This window comes from Harpegnathos saltator, unplaced genomic scaffold, assembly GCF_003227715.2.
Source record: "Harpegnathos saltator strain DR-91 unplaced genomic scaffold, Hsal_v8.6 scaffold295, whole genome shotgun sequence".
NCBI lineage: Eukaryota > Metazoa > Arthropoda > Insecta > Hymenoptera > Formicidae > Harpegnathos > Harpegnathos saltator.
Genome location: NW_020230089.1, coordinates 521,169 through 542,436, shown reverse-complemented (window position 1 = coordinate 542,436; position 21,268 = coordinate 521,169). Strand labels below are relative to the sequence as shown.

The 21,268-nt window shown below is 47.8% G+C and overlaps 1 protein-coding gene across 1 annotated transcript in view; it reads left to right on the top strand.

Moving 5' to 3' along the window:
• Positions 1 to 21,268, top strand: part of Ddr (discoidin domain-containing receptor 2) — a 320,014-nt gene that overhangs the window by 238,875 nt on the left and 59,871 nt on the right. Inside the window, exons 8-11 of the mRNA XM_019843972.2 lie at positions 5,314 to 5,453; positions 6,571 to 6,778; positions 14,568 to 14,723; positions 20,353 to 20,531. Of these exons, the coding sequence (XP_019699531.1) occupies positions 5,314 to 5,453; positions 6,571 to 6,778; positions 14,568 to 14,723; positions 20,353 to 20,531 (683 nt within the window). The remainder of the gene's footprint in view (positions 1 to 5,313; positions 5,454 to 6,570; positions 6,779 to 14,567; positions 14,724 to 20,352; positions 20,532 to 21,268) is intronic.

The following is a 21,268-nucleotide window of genomic DNA, read 5'->3' as shown; positions in this document are numbered from 1 at the left end:
ATCGCACAAAGCCATCATGGTACGTGAATTCTTGACCAAAAAAGGCATCATTGTTATCGATCATCCATCGTATTCACCTGATTTGGCTCCGTGCGACTTCTGGCTATTTCCCAAACTGAAATTGCCGATGAAAGGAAATCGTTTCGATATCATCCCGGTCATCCAAAAGACTTCGACCCCCCCCCCGCCATACTAAAGGCCATTCCAGCTGATAAGTATAAAAAATGTTTCGAAAAATTTGTTGAACGTTTCCGGCGCTGTATTGACTCAGAAGGAGACTATTTTGAATAAACAAGAATAAAAAATCAAAATAATAAACGCTTTGTATTTTTTTTAGACCAGTCTCGTTGGATCTGGGACAGACCGCGCAAGACAAATTTTATTAGTATCCGCGGTAGTTTGCTCGAATGTGTACGGTGATGTGTACAGAGTTTTATGATTAAGGCTGAAAGAAGACTCGTGCGTTGAATGAAAGCTGTGACGTACGAGGTGAAGTTTCGGAAGTGCACGGAGCAGACAGAACGGCTGAATCGACGTGACAGTGAACGAACCAAACGCGTTTCCGTTTCGCAGAAGACGGATTTTCAGTTCCTTAGAGCCGAATTCGGTTCATAGGGGCCAGAAATATTGTTTCCTTCATTATCACGCTGATTCGGCTAATCTCTTTCTTCTCTCTGTAAATGTACACTTCGAGGACAACTTTTCATCAACGAGTGACACAGTTATTTGACATTTCCATCCGGTCATTCGCGTAAATGTCTCTTCCCGTTCTTGAAAAGCATTGATTTCTCTCGCTCGAGAAGATAAATCCATGTCTTCCTCGTTCTCTCTCTGGCAGACCTCTGACAAGAAAGAAAAATCCCGAAACATCAATGCTCGCAGATACAGCGGCCGGAACTCTCGGGGGAAACTTGAAAACTGAAATTGCGCCCAACGAAGCTCGACGACGGTGTACCGAGGGCTAATTACGCGATTCATTACGCGATAAATGCTCGCGCGATTAATTCGCGAGGCCTTGTTGCACGACGTTGCAACTGATACGTTCGCTGTTTAACGAGCTCCCTGCCGCTCGTCCTCGCGAAATTTCCTGAGACACAACGGAAAAGAATTTTCAGCATCGCGCAATCTAACCCTCTCCCATTAACATGCACACACGACGCGCGGCTGCATCAGCGCGCTGTTTCTCTCTTACTCCCCTGCACAAGGAACTTCAGCGCCGCTTAATAAAACATCGATCGAAGCTCGTCTCGTCCGCGGACGGATCGGCCGCTCGCGCGGACGTCCTTAGTATACTGCTTTACGAGCATTGTGCGCTCGTAACTGTATAGCGTCCAAAACGGTTTAAAGGAGGGGGGAGAATCATCAAGCGACGCTTGGGGGATGAGAACGAAGATATACACACGATACACCTCCCGAGCCGGGGTGGTAGTTATCTTACGATCCTCGTGAAGGTTCAGAATTGATGGTAGATAGCGACCGAAGGCGGCGACACGGCGACGGCGGCAACGGCGGCGACGACAGGAAACTGGAAACTATTTACTCGAGGGACGATATTAAGGGTAGGAAGGGGATGCTGAGAAGAGGCGCGGGGGTGGAGGAGGAGGAAGGAAAGAGCGAAGGAGCGCCTATATGAAAGCGGGTAGGTCAGGGCGATATAACGCGGACGCGCGCGAGCCCCCGGTATATTGTTGGAAACGGAAGGGACGATCGCGAGAGGGTGAGAGGGTGGCGGCGGTCTCGGGAATCCGAGAACGCGAAGTCGCGAGCGCATGCGAGCCGTGGCCGCACGATGCTAACCGCCGCCGCGATCGAAATTCTTGCGGAGTTTTAATAAACCGTGTAAGGTTCTTACCGGGGCGTTAGACGAACTCACGGCTTCGACCGACTCACGGAGTCGGGGAGGACGGAGAGATGGAGAGAGAAGGGAGAAGGAGAAAGAGAGAGAGAGAGAGAGAGAGAGGAGAGAGAGAGAGAGAGAGAGAGAGGAGAGAGAGGAGAGAGAGGGAGAGAGTCTTCCTTCTGACGATGTCGAAACTCGGGCGCGGCTGAGGGAAAGAGAGAGAGAGAGAGAGAGAGAGAGAGAGCTCGGGAGAGCCTCGTTTTTCTTCCACCTCCTTTCCCCCGCAACCGGGCCCCTCTCGGCCGTGCCCTCCTACACTTTTCAGGGATTTCGTCGAGAAGCAGAGATAAAAGTACGAAGAATTTATAGCGCAAAGAACGGATCTCTCTGAGGCACTGGAGCGTGGGATCTGTACATCAACGTTTCGCAACATGTAGAGAGATATCGAGGGGCAAGAAAGAGAGGGGAGGAGAAGAGGGGTAACGAGAGCAGAGAGAGAGAGAGAGAGAGAGAGAGAGAGAGAGAGAGAGAGAGAGAGTGAGTGAGGGAAAAAAATATAAACAGGTGGGACGAGTGGATACGCAGACTCGTGGCGGTTCTCTTACGAAGCTTTAATTCATCGTCGTGTTAAAAGACGAAGATGAGGACGAGTCGTTCGCCTCTGAGGCGTTAATGAAGTCCGACAGTCTGAAAGGCAAAACAGAAATACGGAGGAATCCAATTATCGAGCGAAAGCGTGCCTTCCTCTCGCGAGAGACGGCTGCGCGTGCATGTTCGTTCCTTCCCGTCTTTTAATTTTTGCATTATTAATTCCTGGGAAGTGCGCGGTGAATGACGAACACGGCGGCGGGCTAATCCGCGGCTATTTGCGCGCGTGTGGCTCCGAAATGGGTGAACGCGAGCAGCGAGGTTATCGCGGTTACCGCGGCGGCGTTTAGAGATTTTCGGGGGTAATGCTTGAAAGTAACTGGGCCGAGAGTGTATATGTGTGTGTGTGAGAGAGAGAGAGAGAGAGAGAGAGAGAGAGAGAGAGAGAGAGAGGGAGAGAGTGAGGGGAGAGAAAAGAGAGATAGGAGAAAGAGAGAATGAGAGAGAGAGAGAGGCAGGGAGGACAGAGGGAGAACGTTTCTGAGAAACGCATAACATGGCGCGCCGGCCAGGTTTTAGGGTTATTGCAGTCCATTTTCAATCCGCATATTCCCGCGGGACACGTGTGTTTCCACATGTACTCATATAGCGGGATCTAATGGCGAGACTCGCGCAATAACCTGCCGCCGGCGCAGCTCGAAACTCTTCCGTACCGCGTAGCACGCTTCTCGCGCTTCTGCTATATACCGAGTGGAACATTTCCGGGAGAAATGAAGCAAACGAGAGGGAGAGAGAGAGAGAGAGAGAGTGCGGGAGCGATGAGAGGGGGGGGGGAGAGAAAGAGAGAGTAACAGAAAGCACGAAAACAAACTCGAAACGTAATTAACGTTTCGAGGTAGCATACGAGTCCCACGCGTAAGCCCTCCCCCCGCCCCTAACAACTCGCGAATCTGAAACGGGTAATTTAAATTCTATTAAGAGAACACTCGCGGCGTTTGTGGGAGAGTTACTCGCGCGGCCGAGGGAGATAAAGGGAGAGAAAGAGAGAGTGTGAGAGAAAAAGGCAGAGAGAGGAGAGAGTGGGAGAGGGATGGAAAAACTCTCCTTAAATTTCCAAAAAGTTCCCGCAAAAGTTGCCTGATACGCGATGAGCGCCGCTCGCGAATTATTTCAGTTATCGAGTTATCTTTATGAAATTACCTTCGTTGTGCGAAACGGCAACATCACGACGGTATTCCCGTTCGTTCGTTCGTTCGTTCGTTCGTCCGTCCGTTCGTTCGTTCCTCGAAGACTCTAACTTGCGCGAAACTTCTTCCGGCGTTGCTTAATTGGAAGTCAGATTTTTCGTCGGATTTTCACGGCGAAGCGAAACCTCGTCCTGTCGTTCTCGTGACTATATCTCCCCCCATCTCTCCCTATCCCTCTTAACTGATTCATTCATTAGCCGTCCGTGGAAACGCGTTGCAGCATATTTTGCAATTTTTTCGTATAATGATGATGACTTTGCCGCAAAGTTTATTCGTAATATGGGAGAAAAGAAGAGTGAGAAGACGAGAGAGAGAGAGAGAGAGAGAGAGAGAGAGAGAGAGAGAGAGAGAGAGAGAGAGAGAGGGAGAGAGAGAGAGAGAGGGGGGGGGGCAGAGACAGATTCGTTAATTTGATACGCGTTTTCCGTTTTCCGTTTCGATCGCCGCGTCCGAATAAATTCGATGTCACGCACGGATTGTCTATCATTCGCATTACAGATTTTATTGTCTTGTTTATAGGTGCGTGCGCCGCAACCATAAATGGCACGCCGCATCGTACAAACCGCGACATAAATTCCCTAAATACCCACCTCCTGCCCACCTTCTCCCCCCGCCGTCAACCCCTTTAATTCAAATGCACAGAGCAGAATCCTTTTATACGCGACGCGTGCGTTACGATTTTTTTATTGAATATGTTATCTGTGATACGCGCGCTCGCGCACGGGACAAATTTGAAATAACTGCAAACCGTTCAATCATCCTTAAGTATTGGAAGGTACACGCGCGTATCCGACGCGTTTACATATCTGCAGAGAATTTACATCGATATGCAAAGAGAACGTGTGAGAAAGAGAGAGAGAGAGAGAGAGAGAGGGAAATACAGAACGTTATGGAATTAGCGAGCATAATGGAATTTTGCGGGCACGTTTTCGCGTTTCTGTCCAGAATCGATTTCTCGTCCCTTCGAGGCTCTCAACTCCCGTCCCGCACTTTTCGTTAAAGCAAAAAAGGAAAACGGCTCGTCGGCCACAAAAATCAGTTGCAGAATTCGGTCGTAATTTTTCGTTTGAGGCGACCGCCCCGATTGGCGTTACCGAGTAACCTGATCGTGCGAATAAATGAATGAATTAATAACATGCGCGTTTTGAGCTAAAAGTGCGCAAAGCCAGGAAACTTAGATGATACGCGAGGCTTTCATTCCGCTATATTTTTCAAACTTCCCTAAAAATTTTAATTGGTTCATGATACTTGCTCAAAACCTCACTATAATACAATTACAATTACAATTTAATTTTAGAGAGGTTAGTAAACAATTGCACAGATCTAACGGACATTCGATATTGACTGTTAATTTTTAAATAACTATTCGAACTATCATCGTCAGCGATACGCCTGTTACATTAATTGTGTTTTATTAACAAATTAATTATGATTAATTAATTATGACGTTATATGGATGCAATCGCCACGAATTTGGTCGCGCCGTCACCGACCTCGCCTGGTCGCTCGCGAGGATTCTCTTGAGCGCTCTCGCGCGATTTTCCGACGCGAAGGATGCGTCGACGGGACGCAACGCGCCCGTGTCGACGTTCCTTAAGGAATAAGCGTTATCTTAACGGATAATCCGTTTGTTCCCAGGCTACGAGTGGGTCGGCTGGCGGAACGACACGCCCAACATGCTCGGACGTCCGGTGGAAATAACTTTCGAGTTCGACTACTCGAGGAACTTCACTGCCATACACTTACACATGAACAATTTCTTCACGAAGGACGTGCAGGTATCGGCCCCCGGCCGCCGTTACCGGTATTATTTTGAGAGTTACGAGCGCGCCCGGAACTACCGTAAATTTCGCGATCGCACACATTTCTCGCGCGACGCCTTGGTGCTTTTGAGCGGCCGTTTAAAAACATTTCCTCGCGATTTACAGCGCGGTAATTCTTGCCGGCTGCTCCTGAGCTTTTCGCTATTTCCATCGACGACAACGACGACGACGACCTCCCGTCTGATCGCGCAGTCGAATTAAGGACTCTCATTCGCGCAAAGTGCGGCGCCTAAAAGCGTGTTTCTCTCGTCGCCGTGTAATTCAGCGATAAACTCGCGCGAACGTCTTTTTATGCTTTATATCGATTGCAACACGCAATGAATATAAACAAGTGTCAAAAGGCTCGCGGAAGATGTCGGATCGCCGATGCTTTCGTTGACTCGAAGGACAAGTCGTTTCACAAGCGCGGAGTCAGGTAGTTGCTTGAAAAATGGCGGGCAATGAGATAAGAAAAAAAATGTACTGAGATAAGAAAAGGGTAATCTCTCAAAAAATTGGTCATCCTATGACCATTCGTGTATAAGATCTCTTTGCTTAATCAAATATTTCATAATTATAATAAAGAAAATTTAATAAAACCTTTTCGTAAATAGAATGGGCCATTATCACACACCCTTCTCTCTAAGAAAATAGTAGTAGCGAGATGTTACATAAGCTTATCATTTATCGTTAACACTGACTTGGAAAGATTCTCAGGAAACGCTTCCCTCGACTGGTCATTTCACGGTTCAATTATAGTCGCGAGTATCAGACATTTTCTGCCCTCAGCGCATTTTCGCTAGACACGGCGGGCCCGTAAATTGCCCGACCGCCGTCGACAAGCGACGGATCCAAAAGCTGCGTCAACAGAATCAACGGAAGAAACCCGAAGCAATCCGAGCAACTCTCGCGAGCCGCCGATAGAACGCGCATGACCGGCTTATCACGTTCAAAAAATAACACACCTCCGACCGCGTGTTTCCTCGATCGAAGGGGCGCGTTTCCGCGCCTCCTTCGTCCGAGAGCGCTTCGGCGCGCGCTCGTCGCACAAGAATGACTAACGCGATACGTCCTCGGGCCGCCGGCGGCGCAGGTTTTCTCCTACGCGAAGGTCTACCTCGGCACGGGCGGCAATCAGTTCACCGGCGAGCCCGTCCACTTCTCTTACATACCCGACCAGGTGCTCGAGCAGGCGCGCGAAGTCACCATCAAGCTGCACTCGCGCGCCGGTCGTTTCCTCAAGCTGCAGCTTTACTTCGCGGCGCGCTGGATCATGCTCAGCGAGGTAATCTTCGAGTCAGGTAAGACGATGGTCCCTTCCCTTTCAACCCTTTGATTTCTCGCCAATCCCCACCCCCACCCACGTTCCTCAATCGATTTATTAGGTTGGTGCAAAAAAATAATTGCGGTTTTTATCATTTTTAATTTGGCGCCGATTTTTCTGGTTGCTTTTCCGTTCTATCTTTTCCAGAATTCTATCTTGTAAGAATAAGCAAACTTGTTTCCCGTTGGCAGAAATGTGTGCAGGCCAATGGTCTATATTTTAATTAATAAATATAATTTTTAATTGATATATGCGTTTTTATACTCGATGCGTAAAAGTCGCAATTATTTTTGCACCAAACTAATATTTCCCGATGTCGTTATTGTCTCTCGTAACACTCGCGAGGAAAAGCGAGACACCCTTCTTCCGCTACCCATCTTCTCTCTGTCTCGCCGCATTCACTTTCACTTTTGTCTCACACCCTCACACTCTCTCTCGCTACTTAGATTCCCGAGCTCTGCTCTCCTTTCTTCTATCTCTCGCATGCGCGCTCGCGCTTGTAGACATGCCTTTAGTTAAACGGAAAATCAGAGCAGGCGGCCTAAAAAATCGGGATCTAAAAATGGAGCAGTTTCGAAATGTCTGAAGAACGAGCGAACGATCCGACATGATTTTCAATTTTAAGTAATATATTTTCAACGAGGATATGAGCTCGTCGGGGATGCCGCCGCGTGGGAAGGGCGAAAGTAAATCGTTGCTCTCTCTCTCTCTCTCTCTCTCGCACGCACGCACGTGTGTCGCGGGTTTGCAAGCTTCGCAAGGAGAAAAATGATACCGACGAGGGCGCGGGGGTGGGTAGTTTCGAAAGACGCGCGCGAAATTCAGACGAAGCTGCGCTCGCACGTCGTTCAGCTCTTAATGAGTTGCCGCGAGAACGTTCGCTCTCCTCGTCTCCGGATGTGGAATATTAACGCGAGAAAACGTCCAATATACGTCGGTTGAAGCAAGTCGGTTGAGAGACGCATCAACCGTAGACGCTTCCTCCCGTCGTCCTGTTTTTCTAACATTCCGAATAATTTCGAATTATTTCAAGGGGGCGGCTCACCCGTGACCGACATTGGGAAAACTATCTGGTGTTAGGTTGGTGCAAAAAGTTTGTCAAATATAACACAGAAGAATGAAATGGCCCGGTTTCAATGGATTAAACGATTTCTTAATTTCTACTGGCGCTCACTTTATTGATTTTAATAATTTTTACGGATCGAGTGAACAACATCGACTCGGTATTTTCCAGGACATTCGACCTGGACTTTTCACCTTCCTCTCTCATCATTCCGAAAATGGACAGGTGGACAAATCAACTTGCATCAACCTAATATTCGCAAATGTACTTACTTAGCGAAATAATGATAGTCACGAAAATCACTTTTGTTGTATAAGATATATGCACAATTTTTGGCGATACATGTAACGAGGTTATTATTGAGTTTAATGACGACAGGCGCTTCATCTGCATACGAGCATTCGTTTGTTACTCTTACTTTTTCGTTGGAACAAGAAATGTATGATCGGTACCGAACAATGCCTCTCTGTGTAATTTTAATCAGACCGTTCATCGATTTCCTTTCAACATACGATACCGTCATGTCTAATTGGTTTAAAGCTATCACACGTAACAAATGAGAAATCCAGCGGTAACAGCGAGCCGATGGAGAACGAGCTGACGAATATACGTATCACAAATCGCATTTATTTACCGTATTCCTCGGTTATTCCAACTTTATTTAAGCTTCGAGATAATCCGCGGAAATCAACGTATCCATGACCAACAGGGCGAACGCGGCGGGCTGCTCGAAACGAGGCGGAGGAGGAGGGGGAGGCATCGCTCGCGATTCCGCGATCGATCGAACGACAATTTCCCGGCCGGAAGTGGTCACCACCGTACGAACCAGTGAGCGCGACAGACATTTAAAGTTCCCGAGATCGTTTAGTCCCCGCGTTGTTGCCCCCTCCGACTTTAAAGCACTGCGGAGAGCAAGAAGCAGAAGTATCCGCGGCACGTTGTGCGAATGAGAGCACGTGGTCGCGGACCGGAAACAAAACTTACCACTCGAGCGCGCTCACACCCACACACTCGCAGCCGCACCCCCCCCCCTCTCGCACCGCACACCCAAGCACACATACTTCAAAAAGTTCCGCCTCGAAAAGCCGGATCGTTGCGCACAACCCTAACAGCCGAGAGAGAGAGAGAGAGAGAGAGAGAGAGAGAGAGAGAGAGAGAGAGAGAGAGAGACAGAGAGAGAGAACGAAGTCGTCGTTAATCATTCTCTCAGTGCCGCCGTGTTCTTACGTTTCGCGAAAGATAACTTCGGTCGTGTAACACTCGAGCGAGGGCTGATTTTCTTTGTCACCTCTCGGCCGGAAACCTACCCTCCTGCCATATAAAACTCTCGCACGTACCGCTCCTTCTTTTCTGTCTTTTTGCCCTTCCCTTTCTACCGCACACGCGTACATGTGCGCTCTCTCTTCTCTCTCTCTCTCTCTCTCTCTCTCTCTATGCGTATATATGTGTACGACGATATATGGAAGTGGTCGCATATGCGTGTATTTCCAACGCGCTGCATCTCTCAATGAAGCGCCGTGTGCACGCTATTTTAATTATCGGAGGTTCATATCGGAAAAGGAGAGAGGGGTGCGCAAAAAGGTGCGCGCGCGCCGGGTATTAATATTGATGAATGAGGCGCGAAGGGAATCTTTCTTTTTTCTTTTTTTGAAGAAATAATAAGAAGCCCACCTCGGTAATTTTATGAACGAACGATGCGTCATAGAGTCGCTCGCACGCTTCTATTAATAGGGAAACGGAAGTATCGATTGATACGTGGCGATAAATAACGCTTGTTTTGCGCTGCCATTATTATTATATCTCCCGAATGAACTCTCGCCGGATGCCTCCGCGAAGGGCCGCACATTGGCGGAGTCATGTGATCATTGATCGTTCCCGAGCGTGAAAGGGATTTTTTCAGACATAATAACGGCCGCTCGGTGATAATTTTACGTACGAACGGAGTTTAATAGAGTCGCGAAGCGCGTGCAAGCGCGCGTTTATTAATAGAGAGGCTATTATGTCCATTGATCCTTGTTAATAGTTGACAAGCGTATTATCATTATTATTATATTTCCTCGAAATAAACTCTTCTCTCGTACGGTTCCGCGATCAACAACACGGCAATGACGTCGTGCGATCGCTAATAGTTTCCGAGCATGGAGGGGATTTTTTCAGAAATAATAAGAATCCTTCGTATTGATAATGCCTTTTGAACGGGCAGAGTTTCAGCGCAAAGCAAAATATTTTATCGCTACGAAACGTGATTATTATTCAGTTTACCTTTCCTCTTTCAGGTAATAATTACCTTCAACAAAGATTTTTTTTATAACAGTCTCGAAAAGAATATACTCATCGAAAATTTGAGAAAGACTCATAATATATGTGTTCAAAGGAAGAGTTGATTTTTTTACATTACATAAGAGTTGATTTTAAGAATACAAAAGTGTATGTAGAGAAGAAAAGGTAAGCCGAATCTTTCTGCTTCAGTTTATCGTTCTTCGTTTATCAAAGTTTACTAGCATCCGTAAGTTATCTCGATCAAATTTGATACTTGTCATAAATTTGCGGATGACAGGAACTTTTGAAATACTCGAGAGAGACGAGCAACGCTTACTCGAAGATGCAACGTGCATCTCCTCGTGTATATCAACAGACCGTATCGATCGATCCGTGCCCGGTAATCAACACTCGCGTCGTGCCGTCATTATTATTATATTTGCCGAAATGAACTCTCCTCTCGTGCGCTTCCGCGACGAGCAACGCGGCACACGGCGGCAGCGGTGACGATCGTTAATCGTTTCCAACGTCCGGGTCGTTCTATACATCGTATTCCGCCCTTTCTATTCTCAAAACAACGGCTTTGTTTGCTCGGATAGAAAATAACTCGAATCCCTATATAGATCGGCGTAATCCATACGCGGGAAATAGTACACAACGGAAAATACCGTGCCACTCGCAGCGATGCGACCGGAAATTGTGCCGAACTACATCGCGCTCGCGCGCGAGATACGGCGGAGCTTTATTAAACATTTATCAGCTCGCGCTGCAACTATTACAATTACGCTACCCTCGCGCGGCTGACGTAAGGGGAACTTTAAATTCCGCTAACAAGGCCGCGGATTCCGATTACCACAGGAAAATAACAGCCTCTTCCCTCCTCCGTTGGCGTGTTAGAGCATGCGTTAGAGCGCAGTTAGAGCGTGACTTTACTATCAAAACAGTATAGTTAGAGGCACGAGAGAGGGTTGTAACGTTCTTTTTCTTTTAACGGGCTTTCCGATGCACCTGTACCCGATAGAAGAGAATTTGTATTCTAATAAATCTCACAAGAAAGATTTTTCGATTCGAATTAGAATCTTTGATTTAGGAAACTTGAAAAAAACATGAAATATCCGAACGTTATTTATCAAAAATTGCTGACTAATCGGTTGGTTTGTCTCGTCCTATTTCTTCTTTTCTATTTGAACGACGATTTTTTATTCAAATTCGAACGCGTCTCTAAAGTTTTTCGAAATAAAAGTGGGACGATCTTTCTGCCATTAATTATAAAACAGTGTTATAACTAATTAGTAACCATTGTAAAGACAGCGACAATAGAATAATTTAAGGACGTTTCGACATGCTGGAGATCTCTGAAATTTTTTTTTTTCTTTTTTTGATAATTTAGCACCGTTATGTTAATATCTATCAACCGTTACTACTTAACAAGAGTAGTACTCGTGAAACAAATGAAAATTACACCAGCTTTGCTCAAGCTGATGAGAAGAGACTTCTGCAACTATAAATTAAATTTGCTTCCGAAAGTCTCTGCGTTTCACGATCTCCGCTGTTCTGTGTGATTAAAGGAAAGATCAAAGTATCCATTTTAACCCTTCCGCTACGACGAGGACCGACCGAGAAACGATCGCGCGATTTACAAACGATCGTTTCTCGATTATAGTCGCTTCACGACGGACGGCTATAGACTCGTCGTCGCTAATAAAAAGGAGAATTATTTGATGAAACATTAAGCAAGAAGAAAAAAAATAAAGGCCGATTCGAGCCAATATGTAGCAGCAGGTGAGCAAAAATTGCAATGTCGCGTACCAGCAGCTAAAAAGTGAATCGATTACCTTAATTGAACGAAATTTAAGACAGATTTAAAGTACCGATCAATTAAAACGAAATGACTATTTGTCTACCAGCGTGTCGAGAAATCCTTAAATCACCCGAACGACAATAGTACCAGCATGAAAGCAGTGTAAAGGCTGATTCTCACTACCCCGTTAAAACACCAATCAAACCGAAACGATTATTTTCCCAACAACGTGTCGAGAGACCTCCAAGTGCCAATTTCACCATCTTTGATTAACTCAATTGGCCGATTACATGCCAACCATAATTGGTCAGTTCCGGTCAATTCTGCCCAACGATAAATGCGATCGGCCAATTCCAACGGAATAATCGGTTGACTAAGTTAATCAAAGATGAGGTGAAATTGACTCGAAAATCAGCCTAACCATGAATAGTTAATAGCAACATAAAAGCAGCGCGTAACGGCTGACTCTCACTATCCGTTTAGACGGCAGATATGTAGGAGTCCAGTTCGACCGTCCAATTCGACTGGTTTATCCGATGTCGATGGGGGGCCGCCGATCGGCCGCCAATATTTTTTTTTTAATCCGTCTCAAACGACCCGGGACGTAACTTAGTTGCCGCCACTGGCCGGCCGGTCAGCCAGTCAGCTGGTGGCTGGCTGGCACTCCGCTGTGGACCGCGGTGCTTGCGAAACTTCCGTGTCGCTTCGTTGCACCGGCCACACCAGCAGAGAGAGAGAGAGAGAGAGAGTTGGGGGGGGAAGGGAGAGGGAAAGAACGACTACGTCGTTAATCATTCGTCGTACTCCGGTGCTTCGTAGCGTGAGCGCGCGCGCACGATAAGTTGGACCGGCCGGCCCAGAGGCGAGCAATGTTCCTCGTCACCTGTATACCACATAACTCGTATTCACGTCGTGCGAACGCTTCGTTGAGCCGCGTCATCGATAGGAAAATATATCGCTCCCCGCGGCGGCGGCAACGGCAGTGGCAACGACGGTGCTGGAGTTTTCCAGCGAGTGAGCGAGCGAACGAGCGAGCGAGCGAGCCTGCAAGCGACGAGCCAGCGTTCGTTTCCCCGCTCGGGACCCCGAAAGCTTTCGAGTGAGAACGAGAGAGAGAGAGAGAGAGAGAGAGAGAGAGAGGGAGGGAGGGAGGGAGAGGGAGAATGGAGGAGGAGAGCAAGAGAGCAATTTCGCCCACTGCTCGATTAATTTTCCTTTTTATGAGTGGCGGGGAGCGAAGCGCGAGCCAGCGCGGCGCGTCTAACCAGCCGAAAATTGGAATATTTTCTGGGTGTCCATTAGTCGATAAACTCGCCGGCCGCGGCACTAATTTTCGGTTTACCTAACGAGAAATTCCGGCTGCGTGTGACGCGAATTAAATCCCGCCGGTGTGACGCGATATTTGTTCGCTCCCGGGCGATCGATATCGTAGAAAACTCTATCCCGAATACAAATGAAATCCTCCGTGGGGCCACAAAGAACCCCAGGGTGGGCGGCCCCCGACCGTGACGCGCACCGCACCGCTCTCTCCGCCGATGGAGTCGTCGGAAATGGCGTGTACACGCTGTTTAATTCGCTTTCGAGCGCTTGCACCAGCACCGACGCGATCCTCGCGATACTCCGCCGACGATCGAATCCGCTTTCGGTGGCCGGCGAATTTCACGTCGTCGTCGACGACCGGCCCTGCTGAGTTTTCGATGGAATTGCCGGATAGACCTGGTGATTCCGACGACGAACGACGACGACGACGATTATGCTCTCTTTCTTTTTCTCCCTCTCTCTCTCTCTCTCTCTCTCTCTCTCTTTCTCTCTGTCTCTCTTTTTCCTCCCTTCCTCAACCTATTTGCGTTATTGGGAAATTTAGAAGATATATGCATATCGTTGGATTTCCCTTTTCTTTACATTGACGTTAAAAGGCGAGGGGAGATAATTACTACCACCTATTTAATTAAAAAGAAGATATTAACAATTACCTTCAGATCCTCGAAACTATTCCGTCTAGAAAGCAGCGTTATCGCCATATAAGCCGAGCGCTTCTGTGCATTTTGTAATTTCCGTTGAACGAATTTTTCTTCAATTTCGAAAATATTCCAGACGCTAAATTATTGTTTCAGCCTGTGTTACAGAATAAATCTTGTCTTTTTTTATTTACAAAAAACTCATAATTTTTGTGCTTACACAAGCAATCAGAAATGCTTTCCGTGATAATTGCCGAGCAAAATGAACGGTTATATACGTTTCTCATGCAAATCGACCGACCTTTTTCAGGGATAGCGACATATATTGCGCGCGTTTAAAAACGCTTCATTGTTTCCTTTTCAATTTGAGAACATTACTGGCATAAAATATAGCCAACTTTGCGGGGTGCGAAATAAACATCCGCTGCAATGTGCCGCAAGAAATCCCGTCGGAAATCGGTAAATATCACATTCATGTCACCTGAGAACCTGATTTTCTCTGATCACAACAAACGCATCCCTGAAGAGGGACTCGGCAAACAGACTCTAAGCGTCTCTCTCTCTCTCGCTCTCTGTCGCACGCGTTACGGGAGACGCTTTTAGTCGCAGATAATTTTCACGCGCGCTCCCGACGAGCGCATATTTCGCACGGATTTCATTAGCCCTCCGATCCTGAAATGCGCAGTTATCTCCGAATGGAACAATACCGAGGACGAGGAGACGAAGAACAAGAGTGCCATTGTGCTCGCGACCGGCAGCCCCTATCAGAATAACGAGGGTCCACTGCAGAGGGACGAAGTGAAGGCCACTTTTAATAAGGAGGAGAGCAAAGATAACGCCTGTAAGTCTACTGCCGATCTTTTCCCCATTGTTATTCCAGCTAAGCTACGTTCATAATTTTCCACGTAATTGACGCTCCTTTCTCAACCGACCCTTCTCGCTCGTCCTCTCCTACTCTCGCCTCGTCTCATTGTCACATTCTTTTCCCCGCAATGAGCTCGACGCGCATCGCGCGGCGACCAACGAAGATTCGTTAACGGGACGTTGATCCCCGTCGCGGGCGAACCGCGTGTGTCTCGCGAACGCACACGTGACGCCAAGCGTGACGCGAATTCCTCGACGACGTCGGTTAAGAGTCGGCCGAAGAAGCAACAAAGCCGAGACGATTCAGAGGATTGAATTTCGCTTGTTGAGAGACACGCGCGCGTGCGTTCGGACGCGTTTAATTGTGTCCTAACGCCAGCGGAAACGTAACGGACGTTATCCCGCCGCGGAATCTGCCGGCGACAAAGCGAGAAGAAATCTCGTCGCACATGTGCACGTATAATTGACGGGCGTCGCATACTTCGTAACGCCTTGACGCAAAGTCAACCACTGTGGCATGTTTGCCGCTCCGATTGATTCGCGTGCGCACGAGAATTCTTCCCCGCCGACACGAGCGAGTTCGCGACGAAGGCGATCAAGCGACGCGGCAGCAAACGCGCTAAATTCATCCGTCGAGTCGCCGGCGAGAGCCGAGATTGCCGAGTGATCGGCCGGACGGTCTTGGTGAATAAATAATCGCACAGCTCCCGGCGACGCGACGGAGCGCGTCGCGATCCTGCGCGCGTCGCCGGAGAAATCTCCGCCCGCCGTTCGCGCGCGACGTCGTTACATCGGGAATTAATGGAGAAACGGTGTGACACGTCGCGTCGATCGGGGGTCAGAGGTGGCGAACGGTGAGATCGGAAGGAAGAAAAAACAAAGAGAAGAACGGGAGACACATCCCGAGAACGAGGGACAAAGAGAGAGAGAGAGAGAGAGAGAGAGAGAGAGAGAGAGAGAGAGAGAGAGAAAGAGAAAGCGGGCGAACGGTCCCAGGAACAGTTCTCGAAAGCCCGCTCGATTGCCTGAAAAAGGAGCGAGCGGCCAGAAGAAGAAGAAAAGAGCGATCACTCCCCCTTGTCCGTCTGCGACCCCCCGTCCCCTCGTTTCCCCAGAGAGTTTGTTAACCGACGGGGAGAACCGCGCCGCCCTCTTCGTCCATCTTTCTATCCCCGCCATAACGGCAAATAAAAGCCGCGCAATTAACCTGATTAATTCCTTAACTCGACCGACCGAGCCGGCCTGAGCGAGCGATCGAGCGACAGAGAGAGAGAGAGAAAGAGAGAGAGAGAGAGAGAGAGAGAGAGAGAGAGAGAGAGAGAGAGAGAGAGAGAGAGAGAGAGAAAACTTGCGATAACGGGACGCGGTCGGAAGCGACTACGGGCGGTATCGAAGGCTGTCGTGGGGAAAAATAAAGAAAAAAACAAGGAAAGGGATCCATTAACGAAACTTCTCTTATGCTAATTGATTACACTCCGATATCTTGGCAAGCAAGGAGGCGGAGAAAGAGAGAGAGAGAGAGAGAGAGAGAGAGAGAGAGAGAGAGAGAGAGAGAGAGAGAGAGAGAGAAAGAGAGGGAGGGAGAGAGAGAGAGAGAGAGAGAGAGAGATCGATGGCGGAGCAATTTGCATCTCGTCGTCGCCGCTCGACTCGCGACTGCCGCGGGATTTTTCAATCGCCCCGACCTCGCCGCGACATTGCGGAAATTTTTTCGTACGCGATACGCTAGCTCGTCTTCCCCCGAGTTCGCGGCGCGGTTCTCGCTCTGCGCGCGTTGTGTACGATCGGGCTGCTTCCCGCTCGCGTGTTACCCTCTGCACGCCGGGAAGCTCGCCCAAGGAGATCGGCAAGAAAGCGACGCGAAGCCGGGCGTTATGTTTCTCCGCGCTTCAAGCACGCGTAACGTCCATTTCACTCGTTACGCATTATTCCGTTACGAAAGGAGAAAGGGGGGGGGAGGGAGAAAGAAGGAAGCTACTAATGTATGCACGCCAACGCGGAGGTAATAATCCGCGCGTGGAAGGGTAGTTGGTCGGTCGGTCGGGGCGAGAGAGAAACGGAGGAGCTTGAAAACGTTTGGGAGAGTAACATTACGCTTTCTCGTAAAGCTATCGTTTTCTCGAGAGAGAGAGAGAGAGAGAGAGAGAGAGAGAGAGAGAGAGAGAGAGAGAGAGAGAGAGAGAGAGAGAGAGAGAGAGAGAGAGAGAGGAAAGGAGAAAGCTAGTATGCAACACATTATGCCGAAGGTAACCCGTAACATTTCCCAAAGAAATCGGAGTAAAACGTCGCGCTAAAAAGTCGAAGAGTGCGCGCGAGACGAGATGAAACTTTCCGCCGGTCGATGTACACGTGCGCTACGTGAGTCGTCCACGACGCTGAGAATTTAGCCGACGCTTTTATCCGCGAGGTGAAAACACGAGGACGTAGCCGTTCGCTCAAACTCTCCGCCGACTTCGATGCGTGGATCATTCAATCCGTCGCAAGCGAACAGCAGAGTAAGAGCGCGTCTTCCCCTCCCAGCTCGTTCCCCTTCAGTCTCATAACAAAATGTTACAAATGGCATTTCCTAAAAGTTGCATGCAACGTCCTCATGTCGGAGGACAAAAATCGAAATCTCGCCAGCTGATACACCCGAAAGAAAATAATTTCAGAACAAGCGGAATCATCTAAAATTTAGTGGATTTTATTCTTATATATGGCCTCAAGAAGATTCCTCTAAGATTAAGAAGAAAATATTATAAACACATTATTCTGAAAGTTAGAGGGATTATACGTTACACGTATAATGCAAATCTTATTGATTTTAATATAAATTTCCTCTTATACACAGATTATTTAATCTTTTTTTAAGAGGGTTATTATTTATTCTTACTTTACTTCATTCTTACTGGTTGTATAGTTAATTTGAAAAATTATAATGTATAGTGAAAAGTAATATATAGATGTACTTCTGGCTCCAGTTCTACAATAAGTAGGCACGAATGAAATAAGAACGTCGTAACAAACAAATTTCGAATCAGTTTTGTTATGGACTTCATAGCTACAGGATGCTCATCATAACCAATTAAATGAAACATAGTTAAAAGAAAGAATATATTATTCAACTTCTTGCGGTAGATTACAAACTATATTTGACTAAGTGTGAGTAAATTATCTCCGTTATATGTTACAGCAACATACTTTTTTTAAAAAGCATTCCAAATATTCTGATCCATAAGTATATGATTATTATTTTTTCGTTCATATCTGGAGATAGAGCATGACTTAACAAAAGAAGCCGACATTCAAATCAACATATTTCTCTTCATATAAGAAGGAAATTAATTGATACAAGAGGAAAATAGAATAACATCTGATAAATTTTACATGAATGATTCACTTTAATCGCTTTATCGGAAGAAAAATCCTTTTTCTGTTAAAGGCTTCGCTTAGAATATGAGATTATGGGAAAAATCACAAATAGAATACTTTTTTGGATGTAGTAGAGTAAAACACGCTTCAACGTCTAAATATTTGTTATTTATTTATTTCATTATTTATTTGAATTGTGTTTTCCATAATGACCCCGATATCTATCAAATTATATAAGAATCAATAATGAGTCGCTTCTACCTAATTTACCTGTTAATACACTGCAATTTGCGTAATTTATCCACAATAATTTATTAGATGCAATCATTCTAACGGTGAGGCAATATATATAAAGAGTCAACTGATTAAATTAAAAAAAGAAAATGAATTCACGCGTGCAGCACCTTGTCGGCATTATCAGCCACCCGTAATAATTAATCGCAACCTGCTGTCATTGACCGTTTCCTTACCGCGATTGATGACAAACGCATTTATCAATCTCTCTCCTCCCTCTCCCTCTCTCTGATTTGTCTCTAACAGCGGTCAGCCATCTTGCCGACAAAGTCACGCGCAACAATTCCCCGGCTCCGGTGTTTTTCGTTCCCGAAGAGCGTATAAAACACATCTCTTGAGCTCGCGTTCGGGTGTCAATGTTTTTCCACTATCCCCCTCTCTTTCTCTCTCTCTCTCTCTCTCTCTCTCTCTCTCTCTCTCTCTCTCTCTCTCTCTCTCTCTCTCTCTCTCTCTGTCTCCCGACGAACATCCCCTTCGAGTGAACGTTGTATCGTGGACTTGATTATCACGAGAAAAAATAGTCGTAAAGAGAAGGACGCTCGCACGTGCTCGACACTCTCTGCGACTTATTTGGGCGCATCCCCTTCCCCCCAGCCACCCCCTCTTTATTGATTTAAAGAATAGAAGTGTTCGGTTATCCCAGCCGCCTGGCAGGCTACGGTGGGACTGTGCACGAGAGCTATCAGCGGATATTGTTTTTGTTCAACCGGGCACTGATCAACCGTGATCCAGTTACGAGCTGCGCGATGAACGTAATCATCATTATCGTTCCATCGCGCATTATGCAAGGGTACCCCGGCCCCGGGTATTATCCACGGTGATAGATCGTGTTGCTCGGCGCATCGGGCGCGTCATGGCCGAGCGAGCGCGCTATCACGCTACACGCGCGGATCAGCTGTCCGTCGCGCGGCGCGGCGCGGCGCCGCGTCGAAATATTATTAATGGCAGGTGTTCTCTTTTGTTTCTCCCGCGGGGCACGCGGCCATCGTTGTTATCCGCGCCCGTGTATCTGAAACACGCAATCGTCGACGACGACGACGACGATGGCGGCGGCGACGACGACGACGACGACGACGACGACGACGACGATTGCGGGCGTAATCGCGATAGCGCGCCGGCAATTAACTAATTTTCTAATTAACCCCGCCGAGAGAGATCGCCGTTCGATTGCAGCGCGGGACGCGGATGCAGCACTATGGCAATGATAGAGATTCCGATAATTGGGATAATTTATCGTGCGTCCCAGTGATCGATAATAACGAGTTATCTAATTTATCCATCCATCTATTTTAACTCGCTTCCTCATTTGTTTACATAATAATTCATTAGGTTCCAATAATGCCGGCGGATACAATAGCGGAAACGCATCGTGTCGCAGTTGCGTGCAAAAATGCACGAAACCACGACGAAAGAGATCGAGAGCGACAATGGGGGAGGGCGGGGAGGAGAGGCGAAGGATTTTGCCGTCGAGATGCGACAGCGCCGTCTAATCGCCGCGGAAATTAATCGGCCGGCGAGGGGGGACAGCGAGCGGTCGAATTTGATGGAATACTCGGGCTGATCGATCGCACGCTAAAAAGCAACCCCAGAGGCCCTCTCCTCTTGCCCGCCGCCCGGCCGCCACTCCTTCAAGGGGTATAACGTTCTGCCGGCGTTACGATTAATTAATGTAAATTGCCTCTGGAGCGCGCTGTAAGCCAGTGACAATGTGCAAGATCACTGAGCTTGCGGTGTAACCGTTAATCGTTAAGCTAATCGATTCCCACCGTATCCTCGAACATGACGGCTGCATCTGTTTACTATGTACGTATATATACATATGTATATGTAAATATATATGCACCGTATGTAACGTGCACCTAATCGAGGGTATGCGCGAGGCCGTACACGCAGACGCGCTCGTATTCATGCATATATAAATAAATAAATATATATATATATATATATATATCGCGTCTTAGTTTCAGATAAGGGCAAGGAGCCGGAATCGCGGCAGTTCGTCGGCCTGGTGATCGGGATCCTGACGACCGTGATCGTCATGCTGCTCGCAGCGATCACGTTCATCTTCTACAGGAACCGCAGGCTCAAGGCCGCCCTGGCGCCGTCGACCTTCTACGATCAGCAGGGCGATCATCTCAAGGTCGGTGGCTACAGTCGCGTCTAATCATCATCGCGGGATTAACGACGCGTTTATCTTCGATTTTAGTTCGACCGAGTCTCGTCGACACGGGGCGGGGGTGAAAGTCTTTGCTGAGGGAACGAAAGACGGTTGACCTCGGTATTCCGTATTCGCTCTAAATTATAATCGCTCTCGGCATTAACTGCATTTTCGTCCTTCTGACGAAAAAGCAGCGATGTGCATATGCGACTTTCGTCGCGTTATTGTTGTCGCTATAATATTACAGTATAGCGATCACTGTAAAAATATAAAAAGGTACACTATGTAGCGGTATAGAAACAGCAAAAAGATAGCACTGAAAGCTACAACAAGAAATTATTTCCCCGGCTATATTTGTTCCACTATGCGCTCGTAACCGCACCATAGCGGGCACTTTCTCCTCGGCGTAGATCACGCTTGACTCTGCCGCGAATTGCGGATAGAGAAGAACGTGAAGAAGGCTAGCTCTCTCGTTAGAGTCCGCGAAACGAGGCCGCCGCCCTCGACGATGCTCGCGCGCCGTCGGACGAAAATCAGGCACGATCGGCCGGCCGGACGGTTCTTCTTACCTTCGTTCCTCCTTCTCGCGGCGGCGAGAGCGTGTTACCTCTCGGCGCCTCCGATTTATTTAACGACGACGATCTTTCTCCGCGTTACGACGTCACGACAACGCGTGACGACAACGACTACCGAGCCGCTTTAACGCCGGAGAGCTTCGC